Below are 18,525 nucleotides of genomic sequence, written 5' to 3' on the forward strand. Positions count from 1 at the left end.
CCTGTAAAATGGGGATTGAGACTGTGAACCTCATGTGGGACAGAGACTGTTCACCCCACTTTGCTTGTATCCACTCCAGCATGTAGTACAGTGCCTGGCACGTAGTAAGCGCTAAATAACAATTATTAGTAGCACAAAATCACTGAGCTAGTAGGATGGGGAGAGCCAATTGCCATAAAGCCAACGTGAAGGAGTTTGATACAGAGACATCTGGCCAGCCATTGGAGGGTTTTGAGTGGGAAAGATTTGAACTGAACAGTGAAGGTGGGGGGAAAAAAATATTTGGCAGTAGAATCAAGTATGGACTCACCAACCTCCTACCTCATCTTCTTTCCCTCTGCTGCCCAGATGATTTTAAGACATTGAAATGCACAGAACAATCAGAAACCTCCAATGGTTGCCTAATCATTTGCAGTAGGCTCTTGCCTCCTGCAATAGTATTAAGCAAAAAATTTCCTCAAGCCCTTCACCTTTTCCTCACTCCACCCAGCTCACATGCTTTTTGCAAACATAACAATGTTATTTGTTAAATACTTTGTGTCTATGGGGTAGATATAATCAGGTTGTCCTATGTAGGGCTCACAGTCTTAATTCCCATTTTACAGATGAGGTAACTGAGGCACAGCGAAGTTAAGTGACTTGCCCAGTCACCCAGCTGGTAAGTGGTGGAGCCAGGATTAGAACCCACCACCTCTGATGCCCAAGCCCATGTTCTTTCCACTAAGCCATGCTGCTTCTCAAACATGCTCTCTGGGCCTCATCCTCCCTGTCATCATCAATGTTTTCATCGTGCCCCTCTTCTGCCTTAAAGTCATACCCTCACCAAAGCCATTCTGAAGACTCATCTCCTCAGCAATCCCACGGTGTGATGGTATTTAAGTACTTACTATGTGTCAAGCACTAGACACTGGGGGTAGGTACAAGCTAATCAGGTTGGACACAGTCCCTGTCCCACATGGGGCTCAATCTTAATCCCCATTTTAAAGTTGAGAACCCAAACCCAGAGAAGTTAAGTGACTTGCCTAAGGTCACAGCACCCAAGCAGCAGAGCTGGGAGTAGAATCCAGATCCTTCTGCCCTCCATGCCTGTGCTCTCTCCACTAGGCCATGCTGTTTCCAAGTCATCTAAGCATTGAGATCCAAACAAAAGGAGTACCCCTTGCATACACCTTTGCATTCTAGTCCTTCCCTCCTCTTACTAATAATTTAGTATCACCTCCACTACCTTATAAACTCCCTGAAGGCTGGCATCCCGTCTACTATTATTCTCTCAAGTACACTGCTCAGCCCCCAATAAGCATTCAATAAATACTGTTAATTGATCTGCAACCTAGAACTTCAGTCACAGAATTGTACCAAGACTTGCAAAACAGAATAAGTAAGGCTAGCAGAGCCCTTAGCAAGCTGCAAGATGGGATGTGGTAAGACTAGGGCAATAGCACCAAATAATAAAAGGCTGTTGTGGCATCCAACTGAGCTCCGTTGCCATGCCAGGAGATATCCAGTTCCAAAGAACATTGTGTGGAACTACACACTCTCAAGGTCAAACATCAAGATGGAAATACCAATATTGAGGTCCCGGACTGCAGTTAGCTTCCTGGTCATGGAGCAATACCCACCCCAAAGCCCAATGGGACCCAAGCAGCTGCAAAATTGATAAGAGGACCCTGTGAAGCTGGAGGGAGGAACGGATGGTCTCAATCTGGCAGAACAGTAGCCTGTTGGACGGCCACTGAGACAGATAAACTAGCCTGCAGGTTTAAAAAAAAAAAAAAAAAAAAAAAAGGTCAGGAGGTGTGTTACTTTCCTGGAGCAGGCTTGGTGAAGATTTGACTGCCTCCAGCCAAAGAAAGAATAAGCCCTTTAAACACAGGAAAGCTTTAGCCTTAGTTGGGGAGGAGTGGTCAGACCCGAATTGGTGTTTTCTAGTCACTCAACCCTTGGATCGGACCAGAAGCAATAGCATCATCTTCAAAAACCAAAGAGGAGGACCACCCACACACAGCCTCACCCTGGGGACTGACTTCTTCCAGTTGAAAATGTTCGAGTGCCTGGGCTAGGCAAAAGTTCACAAACGTTACTGAGTTCAAAAGAATGATTGCTACACTCTTAAAGGTTGTTCATCCTGATAAGGCTTCAGTTTCTCTATTCCGTACCCAAAGGGAGTTGATGAGATGAACAAAGAAAAATACAAACAAATCTTTATTTTATACACTGGTAGGACAATTTCCATTTAAACAATAGCAGAAAAGAGCACAGAGGGAAATCAGTGTTCAGACAGATCGTTTCACTCCGATTCAGACCACATCACATTTATTCTGATATCTTTAGCAGCCCAATAAGTTAAGACACCCATGCACTTCACCTTTGTTATTGCACTGTCCTTTCAGAGGTCACATCAGAAGACTCCAGTAGTCCTACCTCTTTAGCAACTTACTATGCTGTGTCTTCTACCGGGAACCACAGGCTTTTTGGCAACTCTCCTATATTACACGCTTGCCCTGCAGTTCCGAGAGCCATCAAGGCAGCAGGGCTTCTTGAACGGAGTTGCCTGCCATTTCTTGGACTGCCTTGTACTTCAGAACTGGACATTTAAATAAGGGTCAAGTTTCCTGAATTACAGTTGTTGAGGACTTAAATACTGACAGCTCAGTTTGGAAACAAATGGACTTAACACCTCCTTAGACAGAAGGCTTTTGGTCAAAACTAGTTTCAGCAGCATGTTCTACTTGATAACACAGTACTCATGGTCCAGAGAGGTTTCCTCAACTTAAGGATCTAGGATTTTGTGCTGGTGGACCCTTGCTTCTTTAGGCTGTTCGGTGCTTTCGAAGAGTTGGCCGTGATCCATGGGTGTTCGAGCACTTCCTTTAAAGTTAGCCTCTGGTATGGGTTATGCTTCAGAAGTTTTGAGATAAGATCCTTAGCTCCATCTGTTACAAATCCAGGAAAGTTGTATTCAACCTGAGAATTTGGACAGGATGATCGTGGTTAGAGTAAGAAGGGTGACAATAAAGCCATTATGTTGAATTTAATCCTGTGTCAGGTAACTTAAGACAATTAGATAAAAATCTTCGGTAGAAGCAGCTTACCTTTGAAATGCTCCTGTAAGTTTCGTTGTAGGTTTCTGCCTCAAAAGGAGGTTTCCCCACTAAAAATTCATAACACAGGACTCCAAGACTCCAGAGATCCACCTTCTCATCATGCATTCTGCCTTCAATCATCTCGGGAGGCAAGTAGTCAAGAGTGCCACACAGAGTTGTTCTCCTACAATGGGCACACAAGTTAGGGAGTGATAATACCATCGGTCCTTGAGACATTTGAATTGCTCTACCCATTTCCACCTCAGATTTTGCTCTCCTTCCTAATGATGGAGTCTATGCATTTTATGGGGGAGTGGGGCGCAGTTCAAAAATCATCAGGCTGGGACCAAGGCCTCGGATTAACCTAATTAAGTGGAGTACAGGAAGCAACGGGTCATGGAAATGGTCTTAAACCAAAATGCAAGGCAGAGCCGATTTTATTCTAGGAACAGAGTAAGTGGGAGGATTGGCTCCTAATCTAAGATACCTGGCCTTAGCACATACATAGACGAGCAACAAAGCTACATTAGTGGGTATCACATCAGAGAGGTTCCACAACAGAGGTATCCACCTTCCTTCACTGAAAGGAAAATGGACATGATGACCCTCCACTTGGCAGTTAGCTAACTCAGTTCTCCCCACTTAAAACACTCCAGCCTCTCCAAACTTTCTCCCCCAGTGTAGTTTTTTAAATCAGCACTTCTCCCCAGCTCCCAAGCACATGCTTCGTCCACCTTCTCCAGCATGGCCCAGGCTCCTCAAGAGCTAGTGTCCTGAGAGGCTAGTATCAGAGTCAAAACATTTTCCTGTAAGGCTGAAACTGTGTCCACTTCCAACCATAAGCATCATTTGCCTTAGCTTGATAGGTCTTAAAGTCAAGGACTTCCTGTACCCACATCTTGCAGCCCTTCCTTCTAAAGAAAGAAATCTCAGGATTCACACTCAGGATCGGTTCCGTTGTCTTCCGCAACTAACCTCGACGAGGGGGCGTGCACAGACCATCCGAAGTCAGCAATCTTCAGTTCACCATCCGATCCGAGCAGCAGATTTTCAGGCTTAATATCTCGGTGAATCACTTTTTTCGAGTGGCAGTACGAAAGGGCATCAGCCAACTCTGTGATATACTGTCAAAGAAATTGAAGGGGAATTTAGTAATTTGTCCAGATTTGAAATTACATTGGAAGTCACTTCATTGGAGATTTTTCCCTCTTCCCAGGGGGATATTCTGGCAGTTTCAGGTGTCAAAATTCTTGGGCTCAGAATATTTGCCACCAGTCTCTTAGAGCCCATTCCATGTGATTAAATGTTGTTGCAGCAGCCTTAGAAATGTAAATTACCCTATACCATCATCAATTGTATTTATTGAGCACTTACTGTGTGCAGAGCACTGTACTAAGCACTTGGGAAGTACAATTTGGCAACATATATAGTCCCTACCCAACAGTGGGCTCACAGTCTAAAAGGGGGAGACAGAGAACAAAACCAAACATACTAACAAAATAAAATAAATAGAATAGATATGTACAAGTAAAATAAATAGAGTAATAAATATGTACAAACATATATACATATATACAGGTGCTGTGGGGAAGGGAAGGAGGTAAGATAGGGGGATGGAAAAGGGGACGAGGGGGAGAGGAAGGAAGGGGCTCAGTCTGGGAAGGCCTCCTGGAGGAGGTGAGCTCTCAGTAGGGCCTTGAAGGGAGGAAGAGAGCAACCTTCAGTTCAATTGTAATAATACATAATTACCCCAACTTTTTACCAGCACTATTGCAGAACAGCAAAATTGATTTTGAGGTTCAATTACAGTATCTTTGTCCCTTCTTCGAGTGGAAAAGCAAATAAACTAAGAAATGGCCAAAAGCCAGCGGTTTGAATAAATCCACAACGAATAATCAAGAATGTAGGAGTGAAACATCATTCTCAAAAGTTTTGCAGTCAGTTCTTAAGTATTCCACCGCCCGATTATTAAAGCCAAAGTTAGGCACACACTAACTTCTATAGCTGAGGACAGAATCAACCTAATTTATGATGTTATCAGGGTGATTCAGGTCTAAAATAGGCTTTGGACCCAATTATCTCCACTGTTTCAAAAAGTATGAGCTATCCAGGGAAAGGAGCTCAAAGTGGGTTAGTTTTGTCCTAAAAAATGCCGGCAAAAATGGAGGCTGGAGTATTTCTCGTTCCCAATTTTCAGTATATTGGCTAAACCTCTTGGGTTCTATGTGCAGCAGTCATGGTGGCAGGGGTCCTGTTAAACCTAAGTGCTTGCTAAAAATTCAGGCCAAGAAATAGGGGCACCATGCCTCCTGTCCCCACCTTAAAGCTGGTGGGCTCAGGGTCCCTAGGGTCAGCTGTGGCAACCAATTAAGACTTACAGTAGCAGTTCTCTGTTCATCAAACTTGGAAAATTTCTGAAGTTCTCTGTATACTTCTCCACGAGGTGCATATTCTAGAATTAAGTAAACCCGGGTGGCATCATGGAAATACCCATATAATCTGAGAATATTTGGATGCCTGCAACCAATAGAAAATGTATTACAGTTCTGTCAGCTTAGACAAGCCTGAATTACACTAAGACATTTTCACCTCTACTCACGTAAAGAATATTTACTGAGACCTGTTGCGTGCAAAGCATTGTAATAAACCCTTGGTAGAGTACAAGGAATTAAGACTTGATCCCCGCCCTTAAGGAGAGGCTAATGAGTTCCCTACTTTAGACTGGATGCTCATTTTGGGCAGCGAATGTGTCTACCAACTCTGTTACACTGCACTCTCAAGAGCTTAGCACAGTGTACAGGCACGGACCACTGACCATTGCCTGGGACAGAGGCCTGCCCAAAGAAGCTGAGCTCGCTCCGCCGAGGGGCACAAACCAGAGCGGACCATCCACCGTGACCCGGGACCAAGACCACCCGAGGACCTGAGATCTCTCTGCCGAGGGGCCTCAACCTGACCAGGTCATCAGCCAGAGCCACTACCTACCATCTGCCCACCCGCCAGGATTAAAGGACATTTAATTCCCAATCTGCTGTGGCCAAGCAGTGGCCATTTTCTTCATCTTCACTCTCTCCCTGCAGTCAGAGCGGGTTGTGGCTACCAAATATCCAGGTGACATTTTTCATTTTGAGGACTGCCTGCCTCCACACCCACTCAACCCCTGCTTTCTCCTGTGTTCTCCTAGTGGACAGAGCACGGGTCTGGGAATCAGAAGGACCTGGGTTCTAATCCCTGCTCCACCACGTCTCCTGTGTGACCTTCGGCAACTTCTCTGGGCCTGTTACCTCATCTGTCAAAATGGGGATTAAGAGTGTGAGACCCATGTTGGACAGGGACTGTGTCTAACTTCATTAGCTTGTATTGACCCCAGTGTTTAGAACGGTGCTTGGCACATATTAAGCACTCCACAAGTACTATAAATATTACTATAAATAGGAAGTATTGGTTTCCTTCTTGCAACCCAATGCCACTTTCGCACCATCCCACCTCCCCCATCCCTTTCTTTCCCTTCCTTCAAAGTCCACCACGTCCGCTGTGTGACCTTGGTCAAGTCACTTGACTTCGGTAACTCAGTTTCCTCATCTGTAAAAATCGAGATTGAGACTAAGTTCCATATAATACAGGGACTTGTATCCTCTGGGCGGGCACCCTATCTATAATCAGTCCTTCATCACTGTGAAACCAGTATCCTTTGTGTAGACCACGATGATTTGCTGTCTAATTCTGACCACTAGATGTGACTAGCTGCCTGATTCTTTTCTGTTCTTACAATTAAAATGGTTTAAATTAAATGGGGTCTGCTAAATCATGTTTTTCTTTAGCCATAGTTGCACACAAGTCATTTCCCTACCTCTGGCAGGCTCAGTGTTCACACAAGTATTTCACACCCACCTTACATTCCTAACCTCAGCAATTGGCTCCAGGGTTTTGTTTCATACACAAAGGGATTCCATATTATAGAATCCAGAAGTTTCCCCATTATAGGGCAGTGTTTAAAATTGAGATCAATTCAATTGTTTCTCTTCCCCTAGACTTGTGAATAGGCCCTGAGCAATAAAGTTGGGAAGCCTTATAAATCAGTGTGTGTGTATATATATATATATATATATATATATATATATGAATATATATTACTGCCAATATATATATTGTTTCCATCAAATAACTCTGTAGCAGTAAGGACCCTTTGAAGACTTCTACAGCCTTTCATTCTTTTGAAATTGAGGCATTTAAGATAACCCTACATTGCTTTCTGAAAGAGCCTGAGAGCAACAACCGCCTTACCTAAGATGAGACTGGATTTCGACTTCTCGTCGCAGTTGATGTTCAACTCCTGCTTTCTCCAGCTGGCCTTTAAATAGCACCTTCAGTGCCAGGATAAATTTGCTTTGTTTCTCCCTGGCCAAGTAAACATTTCCAAATTTTCCTTTTCCCAAAGGGCGACCGATATCAAAGTCATCCAATGACCACTGCCGTCTAAAAAAGTTTATTTGAACAAAAAATTTAGTTTACAAGTCCCCCATTTTTCACAGCTTCGTCCACTGTGAAATGGTCAGACAGTTCTGCGTCCCCACAAGCCTGTGGTTTTTCTGGACTACAAGCCCTACCATTCCCAAGAATTTCCCCCACATTTGTTACCCGGGCTTCTGAAACGTCCAGCCTCTGGACCTACAATCCTAAGGAGAGCATGTCAGTGTAGTTCCAGATTCTTGAGGTCTGGGTGGAACTAAACCTTTTCTTCCCGCCATTCCCACATCCCTGGGCTAGAAGGAATGGCCAAACAGCAGCCAGCTTTTCATCAAGCAGTCTCAGCTACCACATGGGGGACTTACTTTTTTGATTCTTCATTCTTCTGACTAGGTGCCTCTTTCTGGCTAGGTACTTCTCTCTTTTCAGGAATGTTTGCTGCGTATAAGAAATGGTATTTCTTTAATGCCACCCTAGAAACACCACACACTATACCATCCATTCATAGTCCTTTCCCACTGTCAAAAGTCTTGAAATACTTCTGACAACAAAGGTGGGGAAAGTATTGGAAACGTGCAGGAAGTCGCATGGTGCTTTGCTGTATCTCCAATAACTCTTTCGCCTTAATTACTCAAAAGCAGGTTTACGGACACTAAGTGTGGAAGCAGCTACTCATCTTTATAAATGTAATCATCGCCACAAACCTAATAGATTCCTCCTTAGAAATAAGCCTGATATTCAAATATTTTTTGCTCTTAGTTAAACCACGAAGATATTTAATTCCGCGGTTATTAACGGTATTTGAGTACTTATTGGTTGCAGAGTACTGTACTAAGTGCTTGAGAGTGTACAATCCAACAGAATTGTTAGACACGTTCCCTGCCCATAATGAGCTTAGAGTCTGGGGGGGACAAGTTTATAAAAATAATTTACAGATATTTAGGCAGATAACATTAGATGATCCCTATTTAAAAACCCAAGAGCATTTGTTCCCCAGAAAAGGAGCTTTATAATTTACTGTATGGCCAGCCCAAGCATGCAAACCACTGGCTCCTCCCCTTATTACTCAGCTTAGAGTCCTAAATTTTCAATCAATTGTATTTATTGAGCGCTTACTGTGTGCAGAGCACTGTACTAAGCACTTGGGAAGTACAAGTCGGCAACATATAGAGACAGTCCCTACCCAACAGTGGGCTCACAGTCTAAAAGGGGGAGACAGAGAACAAAACCAAACATACTAACAAGATAAAATAAATAGAACAGATATGTACAAGTAAAATAAATAAATACAGTAATAAATACGTACTCACTCACCAGATCAGAGATTGGATAAAGGAGGAAGTTCCAGAGAGTGGGCTAGAATACAAGGGTGAAACTTCCTAAGCACTTTTAGGTGTGAAAATTAGCCAGGCCTGGTTCTCAGGTCATAATCCATATTAATGTGAATGTGCTGCCCCGGCTAGATTGGAAGCTCCTTGTGGGCAAAAAAACCCCTCATGTCTCTTGCTTCTGTTGAATTCCCCCAAGTACATGGCACTGTACTATGCACACAGGACACATTTAATAAATAAATGTGCTCAATAACTGCCACAAACCACCAAGCCCTAAATCTAAAGTAATCTTTAACAGTTTAAGGATAGCGCTAGTACTCAGGCCAAAGACACAGATTTAAGACCAACCAAGCCATCCCACAAATGAAAACGATGAAGCACTACAAATCCCTATATGGGAAAAACGTTGGAGGTTCATTTTATACCCAAGGATGTTAGAGCAAGATCAACTTACCGGATGTTGGGGGTTGAGCCTGGTCTTTGTTTGGCATTGTAGGCTGTGGCCTTGGTGCCGGATGAGATGGGGGGGCCTGGGACTGCTGGTTTGGGACTGGTTTCTGACTGGACGCTAACTTCTGGTTGGATATTGGCTTTGGGGCCTGTGAAGGAACTCGCTGTGCGAGATTTGAAGGACATAAGACACGCTGTGCTTGGCCTCCGCCTCCAGGTAACCGGTTCTGAGAGGGCTGAGCAATCGGAACGCGTTTTGGACCATCCCCGAGTGGAACTGCAGTCTAAGAGGGAAGAGGGAGATCATTAACGGAACAGTTCTTGTGATTACCGTGAGCCTTTTGTGGGACTCTGACTTCTAGATACAACAGATTAAATATTTACTCTTCTGATCAAACATTTGGCATAGTGTTCGTGCACTACAGAGAGCCGCTTTTTGCGGGAATAGGGCATGTGCAAGGCTGTTTGGGTTGAATTCCCATCCTCGTTCATCCCAGGTCTAAGGCATTAGAAGTTCCAGTCAGGGCTTGAAGGGATCCTAAAATGATGGGTGATAGTCTTTCGAAGTCTGTCTCTCGCAGCAGCCATCGCCCACTAAAAGGCACCTGTGTTTCAGAGCAGGTGCCAGCCATAAGAAAAAATCTAAAAACAAAATACCGAGGTTCTGTTTTCATTTAGTTCCAAAGAGATTTCCTTTGGACTTGAAAATAATTTCAAATAAAGTTCAAATAAAGTTGAGGTTCTAACTGCAGGAGATGCAAGCGTGGCTCAATGGAAAAGAACACACGGGCTTTGGAGTCAGAGGTCATGGGTTCAAATCCCAGCTCAGCCACTTGTCAGCTGTGTGACTTTGGGCAAGTCACTTCACTTCTCTGTGCCTCAGTTACCTCATCTGGAAAATGGGGATTAAGACTGTGAGCCCCCCTTGGGACAACCTGATCACCTTGTAACCTCCCCAGCACTTAGAACAGTGCTTTGCATGTAGTAAGTGCTTAATAAATGCCATCATTATTATTATTAATCCTAAAACTAAACCGTAAACAGTTTAAAAGAGGGGACTTCCTACTTGGAGACCACAAACACTTAAGCAGCCACCTTTCCTCTTGCCCTGCCTCTTCAGTTCCTTGGAGTTCCCAGGTCTTCTTGGAAAAGCCACTCCTGCAGAAGTCAAGGAGCGTAGCAAGGACTTCCCTTCAAAGCCCTACAGAGAGCTCACCTCCTCCAGGAGGCCTTCCCAGACTGAGCCCCCTCCTCCCCATCCCCCCAGCCTTACCTCCTTCCCCTCCCAACAGCACCTGTATATATGTACATATGTTTGTATGTATTTATTACTCTATTTTATTTGTACATATTTATTCTATTTATTTTGTTAATACATTTGGGTTTTGTTGTCTGTCTCCCCCTTCTAGACTGTGAGCCCGCTGTTGGGTAGGGACGGTCTCTATATGTTGCCAACTTGTACTTCCCAAGCGTAGTACAGTGCTCTGCACACAGTAAGTGCTCAATAAATACGATTAAATGAATGAATGAATGAACAGTGATGAAGTGTTCACAGCCAAGGGATCCTATGGCAGAGGGCAAACCAGGCCCAGCCCAAGGGCTCTGGGGCACTAAAGCCAAGAAGCATGGGTAAATGTAGGGCATTCTCTCCTCTCTCCGGTTTCCAGTCAGGATCTGGGGCCACGCTGTGCACGGGTAGCCATTTCTGGGATCAATGGGACTACCACTCCTAGCAGCCACGCCAGGGGACAACTGCATAAAACGAATAGCACTCCATGGAAAAAGCACCAGAAGCAGCGTGGCCTAGCGGAAAGAGCACAGGTCTAGGAGTCCAGGGGAACTGAGTTCTGATCCCGGCTCCACCACGCATCTGTTGAGTGACCCTGGGCAAGTCACTTCATTTCTCTGTGCCTCAGTTACCTCATCTGTAAACTGGGGATTAACACTACAGTGTGGGACACGGATTCTGTCCAACCTGATTATCGATCCAAGGGCTTAGTGCAGCGTCTGGGACATGGTAAGCACTTAAATATCCAGGGGGGAGCGCGGCAGGGGAGGGAGAAGGCACAGAGACCTCTTCAGGTCCAGTTCAACGCTTGGATGCCAGACCTGATAGAAGGTTGGGCTGCAGATTTCCAGCTGGGGTAGGACTCGACCTGCAACATGACGCCAAAACTTGCAGTCACCCGAGACTGCCTGGCCTGCTTACTAGTCTCCTGTTTCTTGCCACGTGGCCTAGCAGAACGAGCAAAGGCCTGGGCATCAGGCCTCATGGCTCTGCCACTTGTCTGTTGTATGACCTTGGGCAGGTCACTTCACTCCTCTGTGCCTCAGTTTCCTCATCTATAAAATGGGGATTGAGACTGGGGGCCCCACATGGGACAGGGACTGTGTCCAACTCGATTTGTTTGTAACCACCCCAGTGCTTAGTACAGTGTCTGGTATATAGTAAGCGGTTAACAAATGCTGTCAATATTATAAGCTCACTCAACTGTCCTGCCAATAACCTACTCTGAGCTTCCAACCCTGCCCCACCAAGAAAGCGAATGCTATGTAGATGCTGGCTTTGGTTTTGGAGGTTTTTTTGCTGTCTTTTAAAGAGAGGTGGCAAGCCACAGAGCAGAGAAAGGTAGGACAAACAAAAAAAAATTGAATTTTGTTCATTCAGTCATAAGTTTTGGAAACTGAATTCACAGCAAGCTGAGAAGTAGCTAAATGTCACTTTCTGTCCCTTTATTCAAGGTAGCTTTTGAAAAGTCATTTGCAAGTTGCTTTCTATACTCTCTGCTATGGGACAGTAATTTTAGCACTTTGTTGCTGAATCAAAGTGTTGACACATTGGTTTACAACCAATTTACTTGAATAATTTAGCATGGGACATAAAAAAATATTCCCCATACCCTATTTGTGAGAGTTCCTTACATGAACTACCAAAAAAAAAAAATTAAACAGTTAAAAATAATGGCTATTGAAGTAAAAGAGCATACAGAGTTTATCCTGACTTCTGGGAAATGTTGCATCCTAGAGCTGCTACCATTAAAAACCTTTTCATATTATACAACCCATTTTTACAATGCAGAGTTACAAATGAATGAAGTTCCCCACTAAGGGAACAGAAGCCCTTTCCTCCATCTCAAACCAATGCATTTTATATAGGCATTTCTGGCTCGTTTTCCCTCTGCTCCCTAAAAATACGTCCACAGTGTACGGCAGCCTTTGCCCTTGGGCTGGGGATGAAGGGCCTGCAAGACCAAGATGGTCAATATCGGAAGTTAAAAACATGAAGTAATACACAGTACTGTGAAAGACTCGGAGATTTGACTTTTTCCAATGTATAACGTTGCTCCAGTCAGCTAGCTGACCAAAACCACAATAGCAAATAAAGGTTCTATTGCTATTATGATGAGCAGACTATTCTTGTTGGATTGAAGAGAGTGATCATATCTACCAACCCAATTCCAAGTGCTCAATAAACACCAACAATTGATTGTTAAGCCATGGGGTCAAAATGATAAAGGCCAGTCATCCCTGTCAAGGGTCCTTTACATAATTAGATTGTCAGTTTGATAACTGCTCTTGGGAGAATTTGAAGCTTTACCTTAATTCTAGAACCTGCTATTCCATGGGTCTTTTCCTTTACACCTCTTTCCATGTTGCCTGAAAAAAAAAAAAGTGTTCTTATTTACATACACTTCATTTTCCAGAGGGTTTAAACACTAAGGGGCCACTCTGTCCCCACCTCTTACCCCAGGGGTGGGTGTCCCTCAAGGCCCTATTCTGGGTCGTTTTTTTGAGGAGCACATCTGCTCCCATGGCTTCAGCTACCACCTCTGTGAAAAACTCCCCAATTCATTCATTCAGTTGTATTTCTTGAGCACTTACTGTGTGCAGCACGCTGTACTAAGCTCCCAAATCTATTTCACCGGCCCAGTTCTCTCTCTCGCTCTCTGCACCTTCAACTTTGCTAACCCCAGCTCCTCTCCCTATCTGCAGTCTCACATTTCCACTTGCCTGCCAGGACATGAATGTTTGCCAACACCCGAAGCTGACGGTGTTAAACACTAAGTTCTTCATTTTCCCTCTCACATTCTCTCCTCCAAGAAAGGAGAGAATGGACAAACACAGGACAAGCATGGCATAGTGGATAGAGCACGAGTCTGGGAGCCAGAAGGTCATGTGTTCTAATTCAAGCTCCACCACGTGTCTGCTCTTTGGTCTTTGGCAAGTCGCTTCACTTCTCTGTGCCTCAATTTCCCTCATCTGTAAAATGGGGATTGAGACTGGGGCCCCACGTGGGACAGGATCTCTGTTCAATCCGATTTGCTTGCATCCACTCCAACACATAGTACAGTGCCTGGCACAAAGTAAGCGCTGAATACCATAATTATTAGTATGATAAGCTCAACACAGTCCCTCTCCCTCCTTGAAGCTCACAGCCTTAAACCCATTTTACAGAAGAGGTAAATAAGGTGGAGAGAAGTGAAGGGACCTGCCCAATGTCACAGCAAACCAGTGGCCAGGATTAGAAACTAGGTTCTTCTGATTCCAAGGCTCATGTTCCATCAACTAGGCCACGCTGTTTCCCCAATCACTCAGAGTAGTGGCATTCTTACTCTTACTAGTGCCTAATAAATGCTTACTGCGTGCATAGCACTAGGAAAAGCATACAAAGGTGAAACTTCCTAAACACTTTTATTATTATTATATTTTATATAACTATAACATATTTTATATAAAATTATTATTATTATATTATTTTATTAATGTGTATGTACTGCCCCGGCTAGGTTGGAAGCTCCTTGTGGGCAAAAAAAACCTCATGTCTCTTGCTTCTGTTGAATTCCCCCAAGTACATGGCACTGTATTCTGCACACAGGCCACATTTAAATAGCATTACTCTCAAAAGTGCCAATTTTCGAAGGTGGGGGTTGGGGGGGGGGGGGGGGAATAGGCACAAAATTAGCAGCGGGCCATAATTCCAAACGCTTCAGCCTCTCTCCCGCCCGAGCAATTGTATTTATTGAGTTCTCCCTAAAAGCGCTTAGTGCAGTGCTCTGCACACAGTACGCGCTCAATAAATACGACAGAATGAATGAAAAATGGCAGGTGGATTTTCAACGCCAAGCCTCAAAGCAATGCGAAGGCCTTCCGCACCTCCATTCCCCACCCTAGCCCTGCGCCGCTCATTTCTGGAGTGTTTCCCTATCCGAGTCCCTCAGTCTGTCCTAATAATAATAATAATAGCATTTATTAAGCGCTTACTATGTGCAAAGCACTGTTCTAAGCGCTGGGGAGGTTAGAAGGTGATCAGGTTGTCCCACAGGGGGCTCACAGTCTTAATCCCCATTTTACAGATGAGGGAACTGAGGCACAGAGAAGTGACTTGCCCAAAGTCACACAGCTGATAATTGGCAGGGCCAGGATTTGAACCCATGACCTCTGACTCCAAAGCCCGTGCTCTTTCCACTGAGCCATGCTGCTTCTCATGGCTTTTCGTATGGCACTTTCCTAGCTAGCCTTCATTTAACCGTATTTACTGGGCGCTTACCGTGCACAAAGCACTGCTCTAAGAGCTAGGGAGAGGACACTGTAGACTGTGAGCCCACTGTTAGGTAGGGACCATCTCTATATGTTGCCAACTTGTACTTCCCAAGTGCTTAGTACAGTGCTCTGCAAACAGTAAGCGCTCAATAAATACGATTGATTGATTGACACAATACAGAAAAGGGAAGCAGGGAAGCAGCATGGCTCAGTGGAAAGAGCCTGGGCTTTGGAGTCAGAGGTCATGGGTTCAAATCCCAGCTCCACCACATGTCGGCTGGGTGACTTTGGGCAAGTCACTTAACTTCTCTGGGCCTCAGTTCCCTCATCTGTAAAATGGGGATTAAGACTGTGAGCCCCACATGGGATAACCTGATTACCTTGTAAACTCCCCAGCGCTTAGAACAGTGCTTTGCACGTAGTAAGCGCTTAATAAATGTCATTATTATTATTATTATTAAAGAGACATTCCTAGCCCACAATCTGGGGAAAGGGGGAGACGGACATTAACATAAAATATATATTAAGTCTAATAGAATTAGCTGCATTAAATGATATGAAGAATGTAGGTCCTGTCCCCTCCAGCCCTCCCCCAGGCTCCTTCTGCTCTTCCTCTTCCTCGGGGAAGCAGCGTGGGTCAATGGAAAGAGCCCGGGCTTTGGAGTCAGGTCATGGGTTCAAATCCCAGCTCCGCCACTTGTCGGCTGTGTGCCTTTGGGCAAGTCACAACTTCTCTGGGCCTCAGTTACTTCATCTGGAAAATGGGGATTAAAACTGTGAGCCCCACGTGGGATAACCCGATTACCTTGTATTTACCCCAGCGCTTCGAACAGTGCTTTGCACATAGTAAGCGCTTAATAAATGTCATTATCATTATTATTATTAAAGAGACATTCTTAGCCCACAATCTGGGGAAAGGGGGAGACGGACATTAACATAAAATATATATTAAGTCTACTAGAATTAGCTGCATTAAATGATATGAAGAATGTAGGTCCTGTTCCCCTCCAGCCCTCCCCCCCCACGGCTCCCTCTGCTCTTCCTCTTCCTCGGGGAAGCAGCGTGGCTCAATGGAAAGAGCACGGGCTTTGGAGTCAGGTCATGGGTTCAAATCCCGACTCCGCCACTTGTCGGCTGTGTGACTTTGGGCAAGTCACAACTTCTCTGGGCCTCAGTTACCTCATCTGTAAAATGGGGATTAAAACTGTGAGCCCCACGTGGGATAACCCGATTACCTTGTATTTACCCCAGCGCTTAGAACAGTGCTTTGCACATAGTAAGCGCTTAATAAATGTCATCATCATTATTATTATTATTAAAGAGACATTCCTAGCCCACAATCTGGGGAAAGGGGGAGAGGGACATTAACATAAAATATATATTGTCTACTAGAATTAGCTGCATTAAATATGAAGAATGTAGGTCCTGTCCCCTCCAGCCCTCCCCCACCCCCTGGCTCCTTCTGCTCTTCCTCGGGGAAGCAGTGTGGCTCAGTGGAAAGAGCCCGGGCTTTGGAGTCAGAAGTCATGGGTTCAAATCCCGACTCCGCCACTTGTCGGCTGGGTGACTTTGGGCAAGTCACTTAACTTCTCTGGCCCTCAGTTCCCTCATCTGTAAAATGGGGATTAAGACTGTGAGCCCCACATGGGATAACCTGATTACCTTGTATTTACCCCAGCGCTTAAAACAGTGCTTTGCACATAGTAAGCGCTTAATAAATGTCATTATTATTATTAAAGAGACATTCCTACCCCACAATCCGGTGAAAGGGGGAGACGGACATTAACATAAAATATATATTAAGTCTACTAGAATTAGCTGCATTAAATGATATGAAGAAGGTAGGTCCTGTTCCCCTCCAGCCCTCCCCCCCGGCTCCTTCTGCTCTTCCTCGGGGAAGCAGCGTGGCTCAGCGGAAAGAGCCCGGGCTTTGGAGTCAGAGGTCACGGGTTCAAATCCCGGCTCCGCCCCTTGTCGGCTGTGTGCCTTTGGGCAAGTCACTTCCCTGGGCCTCACTTCCCTCATCTGTAAAATGGGGATTAATCAATCAAATTTACTAGAGCGCTTACTGTGTGCAGAGCACTGTACTAAGCGCTTGGGGAGTAGAGACAGTCTGAGCCTGTCTCTCTATGTCGCCAACTTGTACTTCCCAAGCGCTTAGTACAGTGCTCTGCACACAGTAAGCGCTCAATAAATACGATTGATTGATTAATCCCCATTCTACAGATGAGGGAACTGAGGCTCTACAGTGCTCTGCACACAGTAAGCGCTCAATAAATACGATTGATTGATAACCTGATGACCTTGTATTTACCCCAGCGCTTAGAACAGTGCCAGGCACCTAGTAAGCGCTTAACAAATACCAACGTTTTTTTTTTTCCTTCGCCCCAAAGCCCCATCCGAGCAGCAGGACCTTGGCACTTTCCAGACTGTTCCACCCGCCCTTTAAATGACCACCTACTTCTAGCTCCTTCCCTGGCGCGTTTGCTTGCTTGCTTGCTTGCTTGCTTCCCTCCCGCCAGGTAGCCAAGCAGGTAGCCAAGCAGGCCTCCTGGGCTGAGTGGCCCAGCACAAAGGCACCAACGGCGTCTACCGTTTAAATTCAAATCTCCCTCCTTTAAATACAGCGTCGCTCACTTCTCACGATCTGATTGGTCGCGCGGCCTTCGGCGTCGCCTTCCCATTGGCCGGAGCCGGGACAAGCGAGCCGCCTAAGCCCGGTGATTGGACCGCGGCCGGCGATCTGCGCAGGCGCACTAGTCGGGGAGTAGCGGAAACCGGGGATGCCGGTGGCCGATCGTGTCGCTTTCATTCATTCATTCATTCATCATTCATCCATCATTCATTCATTCATTCATCATTCATTCATTCATTCATCATTCATTCATCATTCATTCATTCATCATTCATTCATTCACCATTCATTCATCATTCATTCATTCATCATTCATTCATTCATCATTCATTCATCATTCATTCATTCATCATTCATTCATCATTCATTCATTCATCATTCATTCATCATTCAGTCATTCATCATTCACTCATTCATTCATCATTCATTCATCATTCATTCATTCATCATTCATTCATTCATCATTCATTCATTCACTCATTCATTCATCATTCATTCATTCATCCATCCATCATTCATTCATTCATTCATTCATTCATCTTTCATTCATTCATCATTCATTCATTCATCTTTCATTCATTCATCATTCATTCATCATTCATTCATTCATCATTCATTCATTCACTCATTCATTCATCATTCATTCATCCATCCATCATTCATTCATTCATCCATCCATCATTCATTCATTCATTCTTTCATCTTTCATTCATTCATCATTCATTCATTCATCTTTCATTCATTCATCATTCATTCATTCATCATTCATTCATTCATTCATTCACTCATTCAATCGTATTTATTGAGCGCCTACTGTGTGCAGAGCACCGGACCAAGCGCTTGGGAAGTCCAAGTTGGCAACACGTAGAGACAGTCCCTACCCAACAGCGGGCTCAGAGTCTAGACGGGGGGAGACAGAGAACAAAACCAAACATATTAATAAAATAAATGGAATATGTACAAGTAAAATAAATAGAGTAATAAATACATGCAAAAGATCACTATGGCTTAATTGTGA

General features: G+C 44.6%; 1 protein-coding gene across 1 annotated transcript; it reads right to left on the reverse strand.

The window, feature by feature from the left end:
* Positions 1-2,591: 2,591 nt before the first annotated feature.
* Positions 2,592-17,368, reverse strand: AURKA (aurora kinase A). The gene is made up of 9 exons (XM_038750318.1): positions 17,334-17,368; positions 12,930-12,988; positions 9,336-9,615; positions 7,916-7,988; positions 7,368-7,559; positions 5,462-5,600; positions 4,059-4,207; positions 3,093-3,267; positions 2,592-2,964 (listed from the first exon to the last, which is right to left on the reverse strand). Exons 2-9 carry the CDS (start codon positions 12,981-12,983, stop codon positions 2,779-2,781), a joined length of 1,248 nt encoding a protein of 415 aa, XP_038606246.1. The 5' UTR covers positions 12,984-12,988; positions 17,334-17,368; the 3' UTR covers positions 2,592-2,778.
* Between the last annotated feature and the right edge of the window lie 1,157 nt (positions 17,369-18,525).

Source organism: Tachyglossus aculeatus, chromosome 8 (assembly GCF_015852505.1).
Source record: "Tachyglossus aculeatus isolate mTacAcu1 chromosome 8, mTacAcu1.pri, whole genome shotgun sequence".
Taxonomy (NCBI): domain Eukaryota; kingdom Metazoa; phylum Chordata; class Mammalia; order Monotremata; family Tachyglossidae; genus Tachyglossus; species Tachyglossus aculeatus.

Coding starts and splice junctions, on each gene's coding strand:
- AURKA (XM_038750318.1), bottom strand. CDS start 12,983: ATGGAAAGAGGTGTAAAGGAAAAGACCCATGGAATAGCAGGTTCTAGA. Junction 9,616..12,929: donor TAGCAGGTTCTAGAATTAAG/GTAAAGCTTCAA, acceptor CTTCCCTCTTAG/ACTGCAGTTCCACTCGGGGA. Junction 5,601..7,367: donor GAAATCCAGTCTCATCTTAG/GTAAGGCGGTTG, acceptor TATTGGTTGCAG/GCATCCAAATATTCTCAGAT.